The 20,420-nt window shown below is 57.3% G+C and overlaps 1 protein-coding gene across 1 annotated transcript in view; it reads left to right on the forward strand.

The window, feature by feature from the left end:
• The first annotated feature begins 4,033 nt into the window (after window positions 1-4,033).
• NUDCD3 (NudC domain containing 3) overlaps window positions 4,034-20,420 on the forward strand; it is a 32,275-nt gene continuing 15,888 nt past the window's right edge. The window contains exons 1-2 of the mRNA XM_032991313.2: window positions 4,034-4,301; window positions 6,851-7,158. Of these exons, the coding sequence (XP_032847204.1) occupies window positions 4,104-4,301; window positions 6,851-7,158 (506 nt within the window). The 5' untranslated portion in view covers window positions 4,034-4,103. The remainder of the gene's footprint in view (window positions 4,302-6,850; window positions 7,159-20,420) is intronic.

The raw sequence follows: 20,420 nt of genomic DNA on the forward strand, positions 1-20,420 counted from the left end.
ACACGGCCTCCCCCCCCTCCGTGAGCGCACCCCCAGGCAGCAACGTGCTCCTCAGCCCCCGCGCTGCCCCCCGCTCCCGAGCTGCTGGGGACCCGGCCGGTGACCTGGCGCTGCCCGGGGACGTGCTTTGGCATTGCTCCCTGCCCAGCCAGGACGGTCTCAGCAGCGTCCCCGTGCCTGGGGACTCGGGGGGCACCGCCAGAGCCACCCCACACTGCCCCATCCGCCCGCTCCGGCTGCCCGCCGAGGTGCTCAGCCCCAGCTACAGCGTCCCCGAGACCAGCGACATCATCCTGCGCCTGGAGCAGCTCAGCACCCTCGGGAGGGGGGCCCAGGACCTGTGGTGGGCTGCGGGGAGGGACCTGCCACCGCCCCAGCCTGGCAGGGGGGGTGTCAAAAGCGGGGGAAGCCTGGAAAAGGGGGGGAAGAAGCGGAAGAGCAGCTGGCCAAACCCCCCGAGCAAGCGCAGGGCTCCGGCCGCCAGCACGGGGGTGGGAGGGTGGGATTAGACCCACAGCGGGAATGAGATGGAGAGCGGCGTTTGGGATGGGGGGTGTTTCTGGAAGGGGTGGTGGTGTGGGCATTGCAGTAGCTTTAATGAGTTCTTTCCTCTTGCTTTTTTTTCCATCAAAAGCTGTTTGTCCAGAACCGCTCCGTGCCTCTGCGGGAGAGGTGAAGGACCACAGGGGGCAGCGGGAAATGGCACCCGAGAGGTGCAAAAGCCCCGCCGAGCCCCAAACCAGAGCCAGCGAGCCCCAGAGGGCACCAGAAAGCCTCCAGGGCCGAGGCACCGCCAGCGGGGCAGGCAATGGTGGTGGTGGGGGACTCCACAGTCCCCTTCTCCAGGGGAAGCAGCCCTGTGGCAGGGCAGCCAGGACAGACGGCTCTCTGCAGGATTCACGGACATGGCCCCATGCAGAAAGCAGCACAGAGCCCCCGGGACAAGGGCAGAGCTTGGGGGGCCAGGGCAGGGACGGACACACTCCCCATCCAGGGCTGCAAGGCCTTCGTCCTGAACATAACCAGTGTCCCCTCCAGCGGGGACAGGGCTCGCTGCAAAGCCCTTTGGAACCTCGAGACAATCACACCCTTCCTCAGGTCCCACCACACTCAGCTCCAGAGCCTGGCTTTGCCTCACTGCTGCAGCAAAATAACCCCACATCCCCCCAGAATGGTGAGCGAGGGAGGGAGCTGCCAGCCAGGCAGGGCCCCTCCTTCCCTTGCCTGGCTGCACCTTGGGCAGCTCGAACTGACCAGTGCTTCCACTGAGAGAGCACTCTGCCTGTGGAGACCGGGTGGGCAGGCACCAGAGCTGCAACTCAGCTGAGCATTCCCCCTCAACCCAGAGGAGAGAGAATTGGAAAGACAGGGCTGCTGAGCAAGCCAAGCCCTTCCTCCAAAGAACTGTAGCCCAGAGGACCCCACTCTCTCCCCACCGCTTGCTTCCCAACTCACAAGAAACTCCACCCGGGCAGATCTTTTTTGGGTGAACTCTTTGCACGACTTGCGCCTTTCTTTGGAAGTTTTTGCAGAATTATGGTTGTTTCTCAGCTCACTGGATCAACTTTCTTCCACAGCGGACAGGCAGGTGAGAGGCCGTGCCGGAACAGGAGCAGGTCTCCATCACCATGTAGCCAGGCTGTGGGCTGCAGCTGAGGGGCCAAGTTCTCAAAAGGAAGCCTGAGGCAGAAAAGCGCAAGGGCTGTGCAGCCCACCAAGACAGCGGGATCCAAGGGCGAGGGCAAGGGCAGCTGGAGCCCTCAGGGAGCAGTGTGAAGCTGAAAATTCAGTCTCAATGGCCATAATAGCTATTAAGCAGGTCGTCTTTATTTGACGCGGACGCATAGGGGGTCATTCCTCGTAATGTGTGTACCACCCTAGTGGAGTTTATGTTATTTATACACAGTTCACTTACATGTTCACATAATTTCTAAGAACTAATTACAATATTCATTAGTTTTCCAAGGTATCTTTATAATATGTTGCCGCCTACTTCCGCATGCGCACCACAGTGTCTAGGTGGGTCTAGGACCCCGGGTGGTCGTTTACTTCATCATTCTTATGTTCATCACAGCATCATTTCTGTGAACTTGGTTCTGTCTTCCCCTTTCCCTTACAGCTGAAAGCACAAAACCAGTTGCATCTGGTAGTTCGGCAGGCTTCAGCCTCCTTCTTCCATTATCTTGTTTTGCATAGACAGGAGTGTACCTAAATCATGTAAGCAGGCAGGCTCAAGGCTCAAGCCTGTTAATCATAAAGTGTACCTTTATTCCTTCGTTAGGCAGATTCCTCAGCAGAACTACGAATGAGGTATTACATCAAGCGCTCCTGTGAACAGATCTTTCTGCTACTGGCAATTTGTAATTTTCCATGTCTTCTTTCTTCAGGTGGGATGGGGAAACTTGGGCAGAGGTTCCTGAGGCCATTTCTGAGGCCTCAGTGTGGGCAGGGGGACACGGCCCCGGGTGGAGCTTTAAGTGCCCCCTTTGGCAGCGGGAGAAAAGAGGAGGCAGAGGCTGCCCCAGCAGCGGGCGGCCGAGGGGGGCGAAGCCTCTGACAGGAACATGGTGCACCCTGCAGCCCAGGGCTGCCCTCCACGCCAGCGCCAGCACCGCAGGAAGATGCCGTGGCATGGAACCCCAAGGTTTGGAATGAAATCCCTCTCAGGCTGCTGATGGCATCAGAGGTTCCCGGTGTGAGCTTCACCTCCTCGACCTTGCCTCTGGGGATATTTGTGCCCCAGCAGCCGACGGGGCTGGGAGCTGTGGTCCAGGGGGAGCCCCTGTACCCCACAGGCTCCTGCCTGCTGCACATCCCTGCCTGCCCCAGCCTTCTGCCACCCCACTACCCAGCCCTGGGTGCAGGGCCCCCCCCCTGTGCTCCACACCCTCCCCAGCGACACCCAAAAGCTAGCAGAAGCTTTCCTGAGCTAACAGGGGACAACCTAAAACCGCAGGACCAGCACGTTCACCATGGACATCACCAAGTCCACAATGTGCTCGCCTGGCTTGACACCACGGATGGCAAGGACACCGTCCCCGATGTCCCTGACAAATCCAACGGCACCGCCTTCCTCAACCAGCGCCCTGACATCTCAGAGCATGGGAAGGAGAGGGGAGTGCTTCGAGGGCTGAGTGGCAGCAGTGATGGAGGAGGACGCCAACCCCTCCTGGAGTGGTTGGCAGTATCCCCCATTGCTAGATTGCTGAGGTTCCCCTGAAGCGTGGCCCAGTGGATCCCCTGAGGGCTCTCCTACAACCAACATCCATACTAACTGTCCAGCAGCTTCTGTGGAACCCACTGTCTCTGTGAAGCGATGCAGACCAACTGTCCAAAAAAGCGTTGGAAGGGGATCCAGCGGCCGTTGGGTTGCTGAGGCTCCCCTGCTTCCCAGTGCGATGGCAGGTATGCCCACACCTGGAGGGAGGAGGAGGGATGGGCACTCTCACCCTCTCCCACCTCACAGGAGCAGGAGCTACACGCTATAAATAAATAACAAGTTATGAATTAGAGAACTTGCGGGTGAGAAACGCATGACGTAAGTGATGGGTTGGTGAATTCATGAGTTAGACGAGCTTGTGCCGAGGGGATGGAGCCCTTGTTTGCACCTTTGGATTCTTTCCTGATGAGCTTGTAAATTAAAGCTTAGATCTGAGAGATCCAAACAGACCACGGCAGGGGACCCGGCGAACACGGGGGGGGATGAGGACACAAGAATGGGGTCGTGGGGGTGTGCGGAGGCGTGGGGCCAAAGAGGGGAATGGAGCTGTGGGGAGATGGGGGGCAGCGTGGGGCGGGGTGGGAGGCACACTGGTGACAGTGCCGGCCAAGATGTGGCCCCATGGCTGGGTGCAGTGGGGCAGAGGTCCCGCCGCCGCTCTTGGGGGGCTGGGGAGTCCCCAGGGGCCCACTGGGGTCTGGGGGGTCCTCCTGCCTCTCTTTGGGGGGGGTTCCCCCGGGAAGCCCGGCGGGGCGGAGGGGCCCTCGGGGCGGCCGGAACGTTTCGGCGCGGGGCGGGTTCCGGGCGGGGGGACGGGACGGCGCGGAGAGGACCGGAAGCGCGGCCGGGCGCCGTTACCGTGACAGCGGGGCCCGGAGCCGCCATGGAGGCCGCGGCCGCGCTCACCGACATGTACGACCAGGCGCTGCTGGGGATCCTGCAGCACGTCGGGAACGTGGAGGAATTCCTGCGTGTCCTCTTCGGCTTCCTCTACCGCAAGACCGACTTCTACCGCCTCCTCCTGCGGCCCGGGGAGCGCCTGGGCTTCCCGCCCGGCGCGGCTCAGGCCATGGCCCTCCAGGTACTGGCGGGGTCTGCTGCACACCCCTCCGGCCTTGAGGGGCCTCCTGGGGCCGCTGCTCCTCGGCAGGCCGCGGAGGCGACGGAGCCCGGCCGTGCTGGCTGTCGTGTGGGTGGCGGAGGTCCCTGGGGGTGTCCCCAGGGGGTGTCCTCGTCGCTGGGCCTCCCCAGCCGCGTTTGTCTCCTCCGAGCCGGGCGGGTCTGTTGCCTGATGGCTGCGGTGGAGATCCGGGCAGGGGGGACCGGGACCTGCGGCTAGGCAGCACAGTAGCCCCTGGATTACCAGCCCTGCGTGGAGAGGAGGAGGAGGAGGAGGCGGAAGGGGTGTCCTGGCAGGTCGGGGGCGGGGGCGCAGATGGGAAGTGTCACCTTTGCAAGAGGATGAGGACCCCCAGGTGCAGGAGGGGACGGCAAGACCCTCCTGGGAAGAGTCAGGGTGCAATACCCCTCTTGGAGCTCAGCCCTGGCTGAGGACGGCGGCGCGGCGGAGGCGGGGGGGTTTGTGGGGAGCTGCCACCAAAAGCCATGGGAGCAGGGAGCCTGTGGAGCAGCTGAAGGCAGGGCGAGGCCCTGGGAGTCCTGCTGGGAGCTGGTTTGGGCTCTGCTCAGCAGGAATTCATGGCCAGCACCAGGCTCACCTCGATCGTGAGTGAGAGATGGTAAAACACCTGACCTGCTGTTTTCACCCCCTGGCCAGGCTTGGTGTTGGGGCAACACTGATGGCCAGAGCTGTTCCGGGCTGTCATTAATCTTTATCATCGGGGAGGAAATGAGCTCATAAAACTAAGGGTAAGGCTGGATTTGGGGTGTTCATCTGCTTGGACTGGGAGAGTTTTCCTTGCTGGGTGACACGGGCAGGTCAGGAGATCCCTGCCCCTCTCCCCGCAATGGTCTGTGGCATGAGGGGCCTCCTCGTCACCCCCTGCCCCCCGCTGTGGGAGCGCTCTGGGCTCTGCGGGTGAGTGGGGGTGCTCAGGGTGGGTCTCAGGCTGCAGCGGGGAGAGCTCAGAGCGCGAGCACCCACCTCGTGTCCCCACAGGGACTGGTTGGGGCCTGGGCACAAGGAGAAAGCTGCAGCGCTGTGGCCACAACATTTGTGTCCCAGAAAGGTGTTGGTCAAGGTGGCCTTGTGGCTGCAGCCACAGGGACCTGGAGTGTTGGGGGCCGGTTCAGAAGGGACTTGTCTCCCCTCCTGGCTTGGCCGCAGCCCAGGGGCAGGACACAGTTTCGAAGTGTCACTCTGCCCAGTCCAGGCGGGGCTGGTGAGAAGGAGCTGGGGACAGGTGCTGTGGCATCACACGGAGTAAAAGCAATTGCAAAGAAAAAAGCAAGTGGAGCGGGAACGATGCCCAGCACTCACCTCTCCTGCGTCCTCCTCCCATGGGCTGGTCCCCATGTGGGGAAGAAGCCTGGAGTGAGGGGTGTGAGCAAGCACTTTGATAAAGCTGCTCCTGTCCTGCTGCGCTGGCGGGAGCCCTGGCGCTGCGTCACTTTGTCTTACACCTCCTGTACCCAGTGAAAGACTGGAATCGAGCAGCACTGCAGACTGGGTGTGCAGCCCAATGTCAGTGTCCTCCTGGAAGCACTAAACCTGACTCCAAAATATTCCTGGGAAGTAAAGGAGGGCTTCTTTTGACGCTCGCTCACTTTCCAGGATGTGTTTACAGTGACAAATGTCCTGGCACTTGGGTGGGAGAAGCTTCAGCTCCTTAAAGGAGCAGGCGCAGGTCCCAGATCGCTGTGCCTCCCTCAGCTGCATCCTGCAGTTGTGGGTGTAACTTTTAACTTCCAGCCTGTGCTAGACAGACACAGCTAGAAGAAGATTGCAGGGTGGGATTCGATCTTCTCATGCAGCCACTGGCTTGGGCAGCAACTTTCTTGCCTGCCGCACCTCTTGGGGTGGTGAGGGATGGCTTTTCTCTGAGCAAGTGTATGTTTGTGGCCCAAATCGGACAGTTCTGGCTCAGAACCCTACTCTGCTCCTTCACCTGTGCTGGCTAAGAGAGCTCCAAGTCTGTTCGGGCTCAGGCAGCACCAAGTAAGCTGTCCTCCAACTTCTCCTGGGGCAGTTCATTCTGTTCGTGCCTCAGAGGTTTGGTCTCAGCTTTGGGTTCCAAACAGCCCCTCGGAGAGTGCTGGAATGCAGGACGAGAGGAGGCTGGAGGGGCGACGGCTGCCTCGGAGCCCCTTTCCCAGGCAGGAGTCAGAGCTCATTGCTCTTCTTTTCCCTGGAGTAACCAGCCCTCTTCCTAGGCTGATGTGAGTTCGGCTGCCAGAACACGACCCAAGAAATATTTTCAAAACGGCTCCCAGGAACTCAGGCTTTCTCCTGAGGTGTGTTTGACACGGCCATGTGACTTTGGAAATAGTTACCAGCTGGTTTTGTTGGCAACTGAAGCAACTCAGTGTAGGGAGTGGGGGGGGTGTGGTATCCAGAGAGGGAGGGATGATAATAAATGCCCCAAGTGTGCGATGCTTCTCCTCTCCCCCAGCTTCTCAGGCAGAGCTTGGTGGCTTGATGACCTGCTTGGTTTGCTTCTTATCTTTTAGGCATTCAAAGTCTTTGAGCGCATGGCCCGTCAGGATGACGAGAAGAGGCGCCAAGAGCTAGAGGCAAAGCTAAGGAAGAAGGAGGAGGAGGAGGAGGCTGCCGCAGCTGCTGAGAGGGTGAAACTGGCCCCTGCAGCTCAGGAGGTTGAGGTAGAGACGACAGAAGAGCACGTCCCAGTGCCGGATGCTGGAGGAGCTACGGGGACGCAGGATTTGCCCGTAGCCCAGGATGCAGCGCCCAGTCCTGTGCCAGTGGAGCCCCCAGGGGCTGCTGCCCCAGCAGAGCCCCAGCGAGCAGAACTGCCCACGTAAGGGTCTCTCACTTTCTTTGTGCTCCTGGCAGGGGGGAGGTAAAAGCACGGAGGTGGTATTCACTGTCCTGCTGTACAGCCCTTTTTGAGAGGGGTGGCCCTCCTCTGAGAGCACTCAGCCCTTCGGGACGCTGTGAGGATTTCCATTGCGGGCTGCCATGGCTGGAAATGTCACATAATTCCCCACGGGAGGGCAGGGGTTTGTTTCCTTGTGGGTGCTTTGGTGTCTCCCGCTCCTCTCTGAGCAGGGCAGGTAGCACTTCCCTGTACACATCCCCACAGAGCTGGGCTGGCTCTTCCTTGCACTGGCTGCAGTGAGCAGTGTCCCTTTTTTGGCGTTTGCTGTAGCGAAGCTGGGCTGATGGTCCAGTCTGTTGCAACTTGAAAACCCTGGCTCTATCCTGTAACCCTTTTCTCATGGAAACTTGGTGTCGGACTACCCTGGCATGCTGTGAGACATCTCAGTAGCTGGCTAGGAACATGCACAGATGCTGGCAGTGCCTGTGGGTTGGTGCAGGCAGGCCTGCCTCCATGGCAGGCAGAGAGACTAGCTGCAGCATCAAATACACATGGCAAAAAATGAGTTCAGAGACCTTCAGAGGTCTCTGGCCTAATCGTTTGCTCAGAGCAGGGCTGACTTTGAAGATCAGTCAAGTGCTGTAGAGAATTTTCTCTCTAGCTGTGTTCTTTTGCCGGACTCGGTCGCTTTCAAGCGGGGCTAAGCAGCCTCGGTTTCTACAAAAATGTCCTTGTTTCAAAGTCCTTCCAGGGTATCTGTGTCTCTCCCCGCTCAACTCTGTCTACTGAGCAGCAGGTGGTGAGCTCCAGCAGGCCGGCGTGGCCTTTATGAACCGCTTACCTGAGCGCAGGGTTTGCTTACCCTTCCCTGGGCGTCACCTTGACCCTTGAGCTGAGGCAAATCTGCCCAGGCCTCGCTCAGGGCCTCACTGCCCAAGTCAGTGCTTTGCCTCACCGGGGGGAGTGATGCCTCAAGTGGGCCGTGCAGGCCGCTGTATCCTCCTTCCTTCCCTGGCATCTCTCATGGTCAGACCCCCCACGCGATGGCTGCGCTGCCACCCGCCCGCTCGCCGCTGCTTTCCTGGTCATACACAACACTTTGCTGTGGTCTGCCACTCCTGTCCCACTGGTGCTTAGCAAGGACAGCTTGGGACAGTGATCCCCATCCTCCAGACCAGTTTTAGGCACATCAGTGGTGAGAGCAAGCTGCTGGAGGGAAGTGGGCTTTGCTGGAAGAACCCCAAGTCCTGGAAGGATTGGGATGGCCGATGCCTCTGAGCAACAGAGAGGATTTGGAGCCTGGACTTTGGGGACTGTCGGCCCTTGGTGTGTGGAAGGGGGGGTGGTCTGAGGACCAAAATCTTGGGGGCAGTGGAATGATAAGTGGCAGGACTGTGGCAGAGTCAGAGCCTGCAGCCTCAGCTCAAGGCAGTGGTAGAGGAGGGCCCAAGCGTGGCAGCCGTTGAGCAGAAGGGGAAGGCTGTGCCCAGGAAAAGTGCCTGCCAAGTAATTTGATCCAGTGGGGAGGAGGTGAAGGACTTGTGCTTAACTTGACCAGTCTGACATACATCCTGCAGGATAAAAATAAGCCAGAAGCCAAAAATGAAATCACCTGAAAAGCCATGTTCTGCTGCCTGTGCCGGAGCTGTCCTGTGGAAGAAAGATTGTCCCTGAGGCTGTCGGTTTGACACTTCATCCAGCGCAAAATTAACAAGCCAAAAAAAGCCCTGTTAGAGCAGACAGGTCTCTGCAGCCAGGCTGTGTGGCCATGGCACTGACCCGGGTGTTTCTAGCTCGGCTTCATCCTGAACAGAAAGGAGAGGGAGAGAGTTAAGCCACCCATGAAGCCATGAGCAGGAGGGAGCTGGGGCTGGCCTGAGTGCTGGCTGCTCGTGCCCCCTTGTAGTCTGTGTTTGTTGCATTCTGCCACATGAGATTTTGACTTGGGCCTTCTGCTGTGGGGGCAGCAGCTGTCGCGAGTGGTATTTAGCTGCCTGAAAACAGATGTCAAGGCTGTGGGAAGGAAACTGGAGGGATTAGGAAGGAAGCTGAGGGCTGGTGTGGGGGCAGGCCATGTCTGAAGGGGACAGTTCCTCCTGCAGGTGGGGAGAGCCGGTCTCGCGTGCTCAGCTGGGTGCAAAGCCCAGCCCTTGCATCCTCTGTCCTGGTGTAACCAGAGAGTGGCCCCCAACAGACTTCAGACACTTGGATGCCATTTTGCAGCCTGCAGACATGACATCCAACACAAAGCCCTGCGTGGCGGCTCTCCCACAGGTCTAGCTGTGAAAAGAAGGTGCTGAATACATGTGCCCCTTCAGCTTCTGCCCTGCCTGGTGGGCTTTTCTCCCTTTCCTCTTCCTGCCTGTGCCTGCTCCCGCTGCCCCAAGCACGTGGGTGGGGTAAAACACTTGCAGTCCCCTTGGTGCCTGCCCCGTTTGGGTGTATGGTGGGTGAGCTCGGGTGCAGGAGGACCCATCCAGCAAGGCTTCACAGCCCGCTGGTTTCCAGGCCAGAACAGGGTCTCTGTGGGCTCTAAGTAGGGCAGAGCAGCCAACAGGTTTGTCAAACAGCTGTAGTTGGTTTCTGTGCCTCTGGGGGGCACTGGAGCCCCCCAAAAGGCAGCAGGGACCCAGAGCAGACATCCTGGGCACCCCCCAACAGACTATTAATAATTTAACTGGCTACTTAATTCTGCACAGCCCCTTCTGAGCAAAACCCAGAGCCACCAGCCTGCTTATGAGGGGCGTATGAATACTGTGTGACTCCAACAGCAAGAATGCAGGAAAGAGCTTAAATGAAAATATTTTCCATCTCCCTTCCTTTCCCCCCACTCTCCACCGACAGTGAAGAAAACCGCTGCCACCAAAATCTATATAAAAACTCGCTCATTCTGTCAACCTGACTGCTCCATAAATGTAGGGCAGGTACCATCCCAGATCTGCCAGCTCCCATTAAAGCCTCGCTGTGTGCCCGGGTGCTGGGGCGCTGTTCGTGATCATCTTGCAAAGCACAGTGAGATGGCAGCAGCTTTTTCGGGATCGATCCGGAAGAGGAGAGCAGAATCAGGCCGGCTTTGTGAGTGCGGAGGAATGTCCGTGGGCGAGGAGGGTAGCAAGGCTCGGTTCCTTACTCTGCCTGGGACTTGGCTAGGTCTCCCCGAGTCCCTCGCCCTCCCTGCCTGTGAAAGGTGATGCAGTTCCTCTTCACTAGGAGGGCTGCCCCGTAAGCACACCAAGGGCTGGGCTGTCCTGTGACCTGTGCGCCAGGAGCTGTGCCGAGAGGGACCAGAGGTCCTCTTCAGGCTGCTGAAGAAGCCGATTCCTTAGCCCAGCTTGCAGCTGCCCTGGGTGTGCTCGCCACCCTTCCCTGGCCGTCGTTGCTCGTGTGTTCTTCCCACCTCGCTGGAAGGGCAGAGGGGAGCATGCCCCCCTCGGCCCCTCACCACGAGGCGGTTCATCCCGCGAGTGCGCAGCCGGGGCTGGCGTTGCAGCTGCACAGCTCACGCAGGCCCCAGCTCCGGCTCTTCCCCCATCTGCTCCCAGAAGCCATGCTTGCCTGAGCTCAGCTCCTAATTTTGAACACCTCTGCCGCCCAGCACCCTCCCCTTCCCCCAGCTTGGATTTCATCCTGCATATATTTGCCACACAGCATTTAAAATAGAGCCCGGCAGCCTACGTGTGGCACTGCGCAGCCCGGACTGGGAGCTTGGCTTGTGGTTTCCAACTCCAGTTCCTGGCTCTCCTCTGCTCCTTTATTTATCTGAGTATGAACCCCCCTGAATGCTCTCCTCCCCCTGTCCCATGAGCCCCATCCCAGGGGTTACTCCATGTGTGGGCAAGAGGTGGTGGCAGAAGGTTAGTAGTGGCAGCTCTGGGAGTCTGTGCATGATGGTGAATGTCCCACCTTCATGTATTTCTCCATCCAGCCCTTGCTCAGGTGGGGTGGCTCTGGGCTGCTCTGTTAGAGACCATCTTGGACCTTTGGAGAACGACCTGCTGGAAGGAGCAGCTGGGCATTTGATTGTCAGGCAGGTGAGGTCTCCCAGAAAAGGATTTTGGGGGAGGAGACAGCTGTTGAAGGGTTCCCCTAAAAGATAACAGTTCCCCCTAGGTGACTTCAGCCTGGCTCCTGCCTCCCCCTGGGCAGCAGAGAGTTGAGGGAGCAGCTGATCCCTCTGCTCCCCTGCCTGTGTAGGGCCATGGCTTGGGTTGGAGCAGGCTGGCACGAAGCTGTGGCACCCACGGGCCCTGGGTTGGGCTGCCTTGCTGTGCATGGCACACCCGGGGCTTGAAAGGGGACCAGGGGACACGGAGCACTGGTGAGCACCGGGTGGGCCGAGGAGGATGGGCAGTGCCTCGTCCCTGAGGAAGATCCACAGCTACTGCTGCGGGACCTGGCACAGTGACTTGCGCTGCTGAGCCAGAACAGAGCAAAACCCTGGGGCCTCCATGGCCAGACCATTCACCTCCTGTGGTGTGGAGAAATTAGAGGAGGCTGTAGGAGGGGGCTGTGGTGAGATGGGGGCTGTTCATGGCTCTGCCACTGCCTTGGTCGGGCCTCAGAGGAGGCTCTGCTGGTCTCTTGCTGTGTGTGACCTGGGGAAGAGCCTCCCCTGCCCTGTGCATGCAGTGCAGTCCTGCCGAGGAAGGGGACAAACCCGCAGCAGCAGAGGCCCCGCAGAGCCCCGGCCGCCCTGTCCAGGTGAGCTCTGCCCTGGGGCTGGCCACCCTCTCCCTGCTCTGCTGTCCCCACAAGTGGGTGACCGGGCTCAGCAGTGACCTACAAAAATCACTTGTGCATTTTCCATCATCTTGTCCCTAGCGAGAGGCAGAACAAAATTGAACTGAAACGTGTTAATCTGGTGAGCTGACTTCTCTGACGCTCCAGCTCTCTCCTCTCCCAAGAGCTGCTGCTTCCATTCCCCCAGCCTGTGTGGCCTGGGGTTAACCCTTTGCGGGGCATGCTGGGGAGCATCCCTGAGATGACACAGCAGCGCTCTGGGAAATTTCCATGAGGCTCCTGTGTGCATCTAATTCAACTTAGCAACGGCTTGGCTTTGCCAGAAGCCCAGATGGATTTTTTTTTTCATTGTGAGGTGCTTGCAGGATGGGCTTTCTGTCGTGGCTTCATTCTCCGTGGGGTGCTGGGGAGGGGAGTTTCACTGCTGGTCAGGAGTAGAGCTGTGGAGAGGAGGTATCACTTCACACTGCTGGTTTTGAGGCCAGTTTTGTTTGACTTAGAGGCAGTGTTATCCCAAACTTTCTTCTCTCAAGCCTTTTTGAGGAGAATAGGCAAGGGAAGGGAGTGGAACCCCATGGATGCTCCTGTTCAGCAGGCTCATCCAGACCAGAAGCCAGTTGAACTGGTTTCCTTCCCCAACGTCCCTGTGGGCTTTCCTGGTGAGCTCACCGCAGAGTCCGTGCTGTTCTTCCAGCCTGACCCAGAAAGACAGAGCTGATCCTGATCCATATTTAAGGGCGAGTCTGTCCTGGTTCCAATTCCTTTAGCACGTGTGAGTGGCACAGAGGTGCCGCAAGGCACCTGGAGCTGCACATGGGGAATTCCCCCAGCGCGACCAAGGCCCGTCACAAGCAGAAGCCAGACAGACCTCCAGAGAGCGGCCTGACCTGGTACAGCCGAGCTCCATCTGGCCTTGTATCCTGTCTCCATCAGCAGCAGACGCTTGGGGAAGAGAAGAACAGAATGAGTGTGTAGTGGTACTTCCTCTGTGTTTTCCACCTGCCGCCAGCAAATTGTGGTTCAGCGGCTTTTGAGCCAGAGCAAGTGCTTGGTCTTTTGTGTCTCTTGGTAGATTTTGTTTTTTCCTTTGGTGTCTGAATTTCAGCCCTCATGCGCCTGAGTTCTCCACAGCAGCGTCTTACAGCAGGTCCTCCACTGTGCAGCACTGCTGTGTGCTGCTTTTGTCTCCATGCAAGTGGAGAGGCAGCGAGTAGTTCCCCATTTCCCTTCTCCACCCAGTGTGGGCTTTTCCTATCATGTCTGTTTTCCTCTTTCAGCCTGTTTTTAGGCTGAAGGGTCCTCATTTGCTTTGTTGTTTCTCACTTAAGCATCCTTGGGCTCCTCATGGTCCTACTCAATCCTTGCTGACGTTGGGGTGGTGAGGGCCATTCCTGTGCTCTGCCTGTGTGTGAACCCATCAGGGTTCTTCACTTCCTACCCTGTTTCTTTGCTCCTGGGCTGTCCTGCTCTCCTGATGGGGCCAGGAAAATCTTCCAGCCACCTGGTCCCCCCACCGAGTCAAGGGGCATTACTCAAACCCTTTTCCTGCCCTCCCAGTGCTCTCCAATGGTGGTGACCAGCTTTCTGGGAGGGAGCTGCAGCCCATGCCAGCTGGGAACATGAGCTTCACGAAAGCCTTGCTGCTCAAAAGCCCCGTGATGGCCCGATCTCCCTCCTCCAATGTGCTTGAGAGAGGAAAGGCAGTGCATCCTCATCTTGCTGTGTGACACAAAGGCTGTCTTGCTCTCAGGAGCTGCAGTGCTGGATGTGTGGTGTTTGGGTTCTAGGAGGGATGTGTCCAGGTTATACTGGGGGAAGCAGTGAAGCTTTAAGTCCTTCCTGCCAAGCAGAGTCGTCTTCTTGCAACAGAGGGAGGCTGTGGCTTCCTGCTGGGAGAATTGTTTTAGTACCTAGGCCTTCTCCCATAGCAGTGGAAACTCAACTGCTCATGAAGCATCTTTTCAAAGGGCTGAAACACTTGAGTCGAGGATGAGATCCCCCTCAGCCCTCTGGTGCAGCCCTTGACTGTAATGAGCCTTTTGCAGCTGATGAAGAATCAGTCAGGGCCCAATTTTCCAGCATTTTCATGGGGAATCGGACTCCGATTGGGCTGCTGAGATCAGCAGTGGAATGCCAGCTCCCCAGTCACACAATGAATTGCTTAGGGCTTTGATTGCCCTACCAAGGTACTGAGCTCCAAAATTAGGTCCTAGGACCAAAATTAACTAAATTAAAACCTATAAATTTTTATCTTAACAAGCAGAAAATCCCAGGGCTGGAGACCGAGGGACAACGTGTGCCTGATTCTTATTTAAAAAAGCGGTATCTGTTTGCTTGTTTTAATATCATGTTGTTCATCAAAAGAAGCGGCATAAAGTGGGAAACTACCGTGAGCACGTGGGTCTGGCACGGCCCCGTTGTGTCGTCAGGTGTCAGGAGAGATTGGGGCAGATCATGTTGGTGGTAGGGGGGTCTGAGAGACCACCTTGTCCTGTGCTCCCACAGTTCAATCCCATTGGATTTCTTTGGCCTTATCCCCTTTTTTCCAGGAGAGCTATAATTGAATCCAGCCCGGTTTGGCTGCGCGTAGGTCTCTCAGAGGAGACCTCTGAAACCCAAGGTTGTATAAGCTCTGTGCAAACAATAAAGATCCCAGGGGACTTTTCTGAATGGTAGCGTGTCCTGCTGTCCTTGACCTAAATATTCCAGCAGTAGTGAAATCTAGCCCTCTGGTGACGATGTTCTGAAGCTGTGAGCTGGCGGTGGCATTTAAACTCGCCTAATGTCAGTAAGTTGGCTCTGTCGAATGGCTCCATAAATAACTCAGAAACCGAAAGGGAAGGCTAAAAGCTCCCCTGAAGAGTGTGAGCTTGGAAAAGAGCAAGCCTCTCACCTGGCAGGGAGAGGGGCAGAGCGTCTTGTTCCTGTCCGATGGGACTGGTGGGACTCCAGCTGCTGTGGGTTGGGTGGATTCGCTGTTTGATTGCTGAGCCGGGCAGTAGAGGCATTGTCTCGTGCAGGTGGTGCACTGGGCATCTTGTACAGGGGAGTCTTGGCCCCTTCTCCCCACAGCATCACTGGGGCTTAATGATTCGATGTGATACAGGGGGAAGGTGTCTTGATGTTCTGCTTTGCGTCATTAGTCCCATCTTGGTGATGAGTCGAAGCTCTGAGGCTTCCTGAAGGCAGGAGACGTTCCTTTAGAGCTGATGGTGGGCATCACAGGCTGGATCCCGGGCTGCACGGCCTAGCTGGGGAGTGCCTGAATTTTGGGAGTGAGGGGGAAAGCATTGACTTCCATTTTTCAGTCTTTTTTTTTTTTTTTTTTGAGAGCAGGACCACCAAGGCTGCACATTACACACTGCAGCCTTAGAGGTGTGTGCTCGGGAGCCTTCAAGCTGGAGTGGCAAGCCCTTGGGGAACCACTGATGAACTTCTGTCTGCTTTGGGGGTGAAGGAGACTGTACAAAACTGGATTTGGGGTGTTCATCCCCAGAAACCCAAACACACCTGGGCTGGAAGAAACCCTGAGGTTTGGGAGGTCCCTGGACCATGGCTGTGTTGGGGACTGGAGCTCACTGACAGCCAGAGAGCAGCAGATTGGATCAGAGGGGATCCCGAGGCTTGTTGACTGCAGGTGTGAACTGAGTGGTGAGAGGGAAGGGTTTGGTATTCAGCTTGCTTAACGCTTTGCCAGAGACCTAATTAACTGAAGTGTTCTGCACAAAGGGAGCCTTTATGAAACGCTGGGCACCTCCAGGACCTCAGCGAAGGTGCTGAGAGCCCGCAGTAACCGTTCCTCCTGCCTCAGCAAAATAAAAAAGTTTCTCGGGCAAAACAACAGAGACAAGGTGCAACAGTCCTGATGTTTTGATGCCAAAAGATGTTAAATCTGGAGGTGGGGGAGGGGCTTGCTTGCCGGAGGAGCACAAACCTCCTATTTTCCGTGCACACAATCCCTGCAGCTTTGGAGATGCAGCTTTCTGAAGAGGTTAAACTTTTGGCTTCTCTACCTGTTGCTTGGCTGCTCCATCACCTGCGCTGGGACCCTGAGGAGCCAAGGGCACATCTGACCTTCTTCAAATTCATCTTAAAGCTGGGTTTTTTTTCCCTCTGGCTGTAGTCCAGCTCGAGCTGGGGCTTGACAGGAGCTGTACAAGGTGCACAGAGCTTCCCGTGGCTTGAGGTGGCTTTGAGTTTTCATCTGGCCGTGCTGGCAGTCACGGGGCTGGGAGTCAGGAGCTCTGGAAATCTGTATTCCAGTGTAGGTGTTGGTGCCGTTGGGCAAACGTGGCCTTGATGTAGCGATGTGGAGAGGGCCCTGCAGTCTGCCCGCAGCCTGCCCAGCTCAGCCAGCCCTCACCCCACTCCTCCCACCGTGATTTCCACCCCACCGGGCTGCGTGCGGCCCGGCTAGCGCTGGGAAGGCTGAATGCAGTGGTGGTCCAAGATGCTTTCCCAGGAGGTAGAGGGGATTTATGATCATGTGAAGGCCTGGAGGCTGCCAGGGGCCTGACGGGAGCAGGACGGGAGGACGGCGGCTGCTGACACAACGCTGGTTCCCAGCAGCCCCGTGCTACCCACAGCAGCAGAGCTGAGCATATCACAGCAGTTTTGGGGAGTCAGACTGAACGCTCCTCTTGTCCCCCTCTACATCGTCCTCCCTGCTTGTTAGAAAGCCCAGCAAGATGATTTGAGCCAAGCAATGCTGGTCGTGAGCTACAGGAAGATCTGAACACTGCATCTTGGTCGAGGCAGAGGCACCGAGGCCACGGTGAGCAGGAGGTAGGGCCCTTCTTCCACTGCACCTCGCGTCCTGCTGGTGCTGGCCCTAGGAGCAGCGGCAGAGGTATCTGGCTCAGAGAAACCCACCCCAGGGCCGGCAGTTCCAACTAAGTCAGAGGAGAAAAGCCCTCAGCTACAGCTCCGCTGCAGTGCTGGGTGCCTTGCAGCACAGCAGCCTGCTCAAGGTGCTTGCATGTCAGCAGCAGCTTCTCTTCCTGAATTTGCTGGTGCCTTCTTGAGTCATCGCAGTGCTGGGGACGCAGGATTAATTATGTTGATGGACGCCACTTGCTCTAGGCCGCTGTCACAGATCAACAGCCTTGATCCAAACATCTGATCATCGCAATAAATGCTGGCTGGAATGACAGCATGCAGTACGTCTCCCTGGTAGGCCCTGCTTGCTGCATGCTTATTTGGATTTGGCACGCGGGTGCGCTGTGCCTGATTTTCTCTTTTCCTACTTGCTCAGAACATCATTATTACTTAATGACATCTTTCCATTCATTCCTCTCAAGCTTGAGGAAGGTTTCATGCATTGCACGGGGCCTCTGACAGTGGTTAAAATACAGAGCTGGGGTGTTTTTTCTCTGCTGCTTTCTGGCAGGGTGACTCCATACAACACCATTCCCATCTGTTTTCCCCACTCTAAATGGAGGAAAGTCCTGTGGAGGGGAGAGGCTTTTTTTTTGTGATTGGGATGTGCTTGTGGGACCTGATGGGATGTGGTGTTGATGGCAGAGTGTGGGTAGGGTGGTACTGTTACAAATACCTCCTTCACAAGCAACTTTGCAGAAGGGAGCAGGTCTTGGTCTCCATTTCCATGTACGCTGGGTTGGTTGTCTCGCAGCACCAGCCCAACTTTCTCCCCACATCGTCCTCATTGACCTCAGCCAGTCCTGCTTGCCCAGCTTCAACTCTTGCTGTTGTTTCTCTTCTCCACCCTCCTCCACATCTGCGTCATTTAACTGGCTTGACACGTTTTCCTTAAAGCTGCCTGAATAATTCACCTTGACTAAGAGCAAACAGCAGCGCCGGCCCCGGACGAAGCTTTCTGTGAATGCCAAGTGACTGGAGGGTATCTGCTGTACTGGCCCTCGGCAGCGGCGGTGCTGGTGAGGGGCAGAAGCCCCCCTGAGCTCAGTGGTCTGCTTGGCCAGTGAACCAGCACCGGCTGGGGCAGACTCCCAGTCCCGGCGGTGGTGGACGCTGAGCTGTCGGGTTGGCGTGCCTGCCTCTGCAAAACCCAAGTATCCCACACTTCCATCGACCTGCTTCCCAAGAGGGCAGCGATCCTGGATTGGAAAGCTGAGATGCTTCAGGCTAAGAGGATCCGTTTCCTTAAGTAGTTCTGAAAATCCTTGGGAGTTTTTTCTTTGCTTCTTTTTATGGAGAGAAAAAAGTCCGTTGGGATTAGGCCCATATTAACTCCTTCCCATGGCACTTGCCCCCCTCTGCACCCCTCAGCCTGCAGCATCAGGCTGTTCCCGTACTGCTGTAACCGTTCCTCAACTTTTGCGTTCTCGCACCAAAAATCCTCAGTAAAGTGGAACTTGGTGACATGCCCTACTTCTCCTTGTATAAAACGTTAAACCAAATCCTTCGGCATCTGGTTCCTGCCCTTGGTTTGTGTCCGGCGCTGCTTTTCCAGAGCTGGTGCTGGAGCTGTTGCGTTCTAAGGGTGGAAATGTGTTCAGCCAAGTGTCCGCAGAAGAGAGGATTGCTCCGTCGCTGTTTCCGCATCACTCGGCTCATCGTGCGTCACCAACCCACAGAGCTGGAAATCCCAGAATAAGAAATGCCCAGAAATCTGGATATGGGGCCTGGCATGCAGCTCGACCCTCGTGCATCCAGCCTGTCCACAGGGGCCAGATCTGCCTCGGCCAGCCTCGCTCAAGCAGCACCTCCTGGTGACTCCACAGCCTCTCCTCAGGGTCCCAGCCCCGTCTCGCTGCCGTCGGTGTCTGACCCCATCGGGGGGAACGGCTCTGATAGCGGTGACAGCGCAGCCGTGCAGTGCAGCTCCTCGGAGTGGAAAACAGATCGGCTGCTTCTCGACGGTGCATTGTTAAAGGTTTCACCTCCCCCAAAATGACACATTGCGAGCAAAAATAGAACAAGACAGAACACACAGACCCACCCACACCATCCCCACCACCCGGCAGCCAAGTGCATGTGGTGCCAAACCCTTGGTTTTAAAAGCTGGTGCCTTTTCACCCTCCCTCTCCTCAGCCCTGCCACCACCTGCCCTGGCCCAGCGGGTGGGTCGGCATCCTGGTGAGCTGACCGCTGCACCAGTAGCAGCTTTGCTATCGCTGGGCTGCTGGGAGGATCGCCATCCAATCCCCGCCGTGCTCCAGATCCATCCTCGATCTTCGCTGGGTGGGTCTGGGGACTGGGATGTCTCCTGGCAGTGGTGTTCGTGCAGGAAATTCTCTCACCCGCTGCATGGTGGTGCTGTTGAAGCGACATGAGGGGCAGGTTTGGCTGGGAGAGCCATCTCCAGCATGGTGGCACAGCTTGGCCCAGCTCACCGTGAGCTGGGGCCGTCTCCTGTGGATGGTGAGGGAGGCTGCCTCCCAACCAGGGAGCTCGGTCCAATTTTTTGAGCGCTGCCGGCATGAAGGGTGGCGTGTGCTAAGCACAGTTGGACCAGACAAGGATCTGGCTGGAAAACCTCCAGGAAAGGAAGAGTTGCTCCAGGAGATGGTAGAACTGTCAGCCGTTTGTCAGAGGCGTCTAACGAGGCTGAGGCCTCTGTTCATCACCCTGAATCCTCATTTGCTCAAGAGCAGGCAGTTAAACTTGTAGGGGAATTTACCAAGGCCTTTGTGGTTTTTCCCCTGTGATCTGCTTTTGGGGCACAAAGTCACCCTGTTAGTTTCACATCCCAGGATTTTGAATGTCAAGAGCAGAGCTGGAGTAGAGATTGGCAGTGGTGACTTGCAGGAAGGGCTGGAAGGTGTTTGGACTGGCTGTTAGGGAAAAGAGAGGAGCGGAGAAGCGATGGCGCTGGTCCCCGCGCCCCCAGGACGAGCAGCCGTGTCTGGAGGGAGGTTTAGGCACGAGGGGAAACTCCTGCCCGCTGAAGCCAGCTGGGCCCGGGGACGGTTTGGCTGGGGCATATGTCACCCGGCCAGCCTGGGAAGGCTGTGAGGACAAGGCTGCGGGGGCAGAGCTCGTCCCAGCAAGCTGCGTGTGGAGGCAGAGATGGCTGTGAAATGTCCCTCCGTCACCTGGCGCGCTGCTCTAGTTACGGCACAGAGGGAGCGAGGACAGAGCTGTCCCGCGGGTGACGCTCGGGGCTGGGAGGGAGGCTGCTTTCGCTCCTTCAGTAACAATACCACGCAAGGAGAAGTTAAACAGTCATTGCGGAGGAAGTCCTGCCTCAGTTTCCCTGTGGAAGTAACTCATTTAACACTGACATCTCCCAGGGCTGCCATTTAACACTGACATCTCCCATTGTGCTCGGCAAGCTCAGGAGAGCGCTGAAATGTCCAGGACATGCCTGGCCAGGGCCTGCTCAGCCCCAGGACTTTTCCTCCTGAGGAAGAGACACAACAAAGACAGACCTGGTGGCTTTGTGGCAGTGAGCAGCTACCCTGGGATTATATTTATCTGTGCTGTGGCCATGAGGTATTTGCAGCTGGCATCTTACCCACCCTTGCCTTTGCTCTCATGGGTTTTCTCCCATCCTTGATGCTCTACACCTGCTCTGA

Source organism: Tyto alba, unplaced genomic scaffold (genome assembly GCF_018691265.1).
Source record: "Tyto alba isolate M040663 unplaced genomic scaffold, T.alba_DEE_v4.0 Super-Scaffold_34, whole genome shotgun sequence".
Classification (NCBI taxonomy): domain Eukaryota; kingdom Metazoa; phylum Chordata; class Aves; order Strigiformes; family Tytonidae; genus Tyto; species Tyto alba.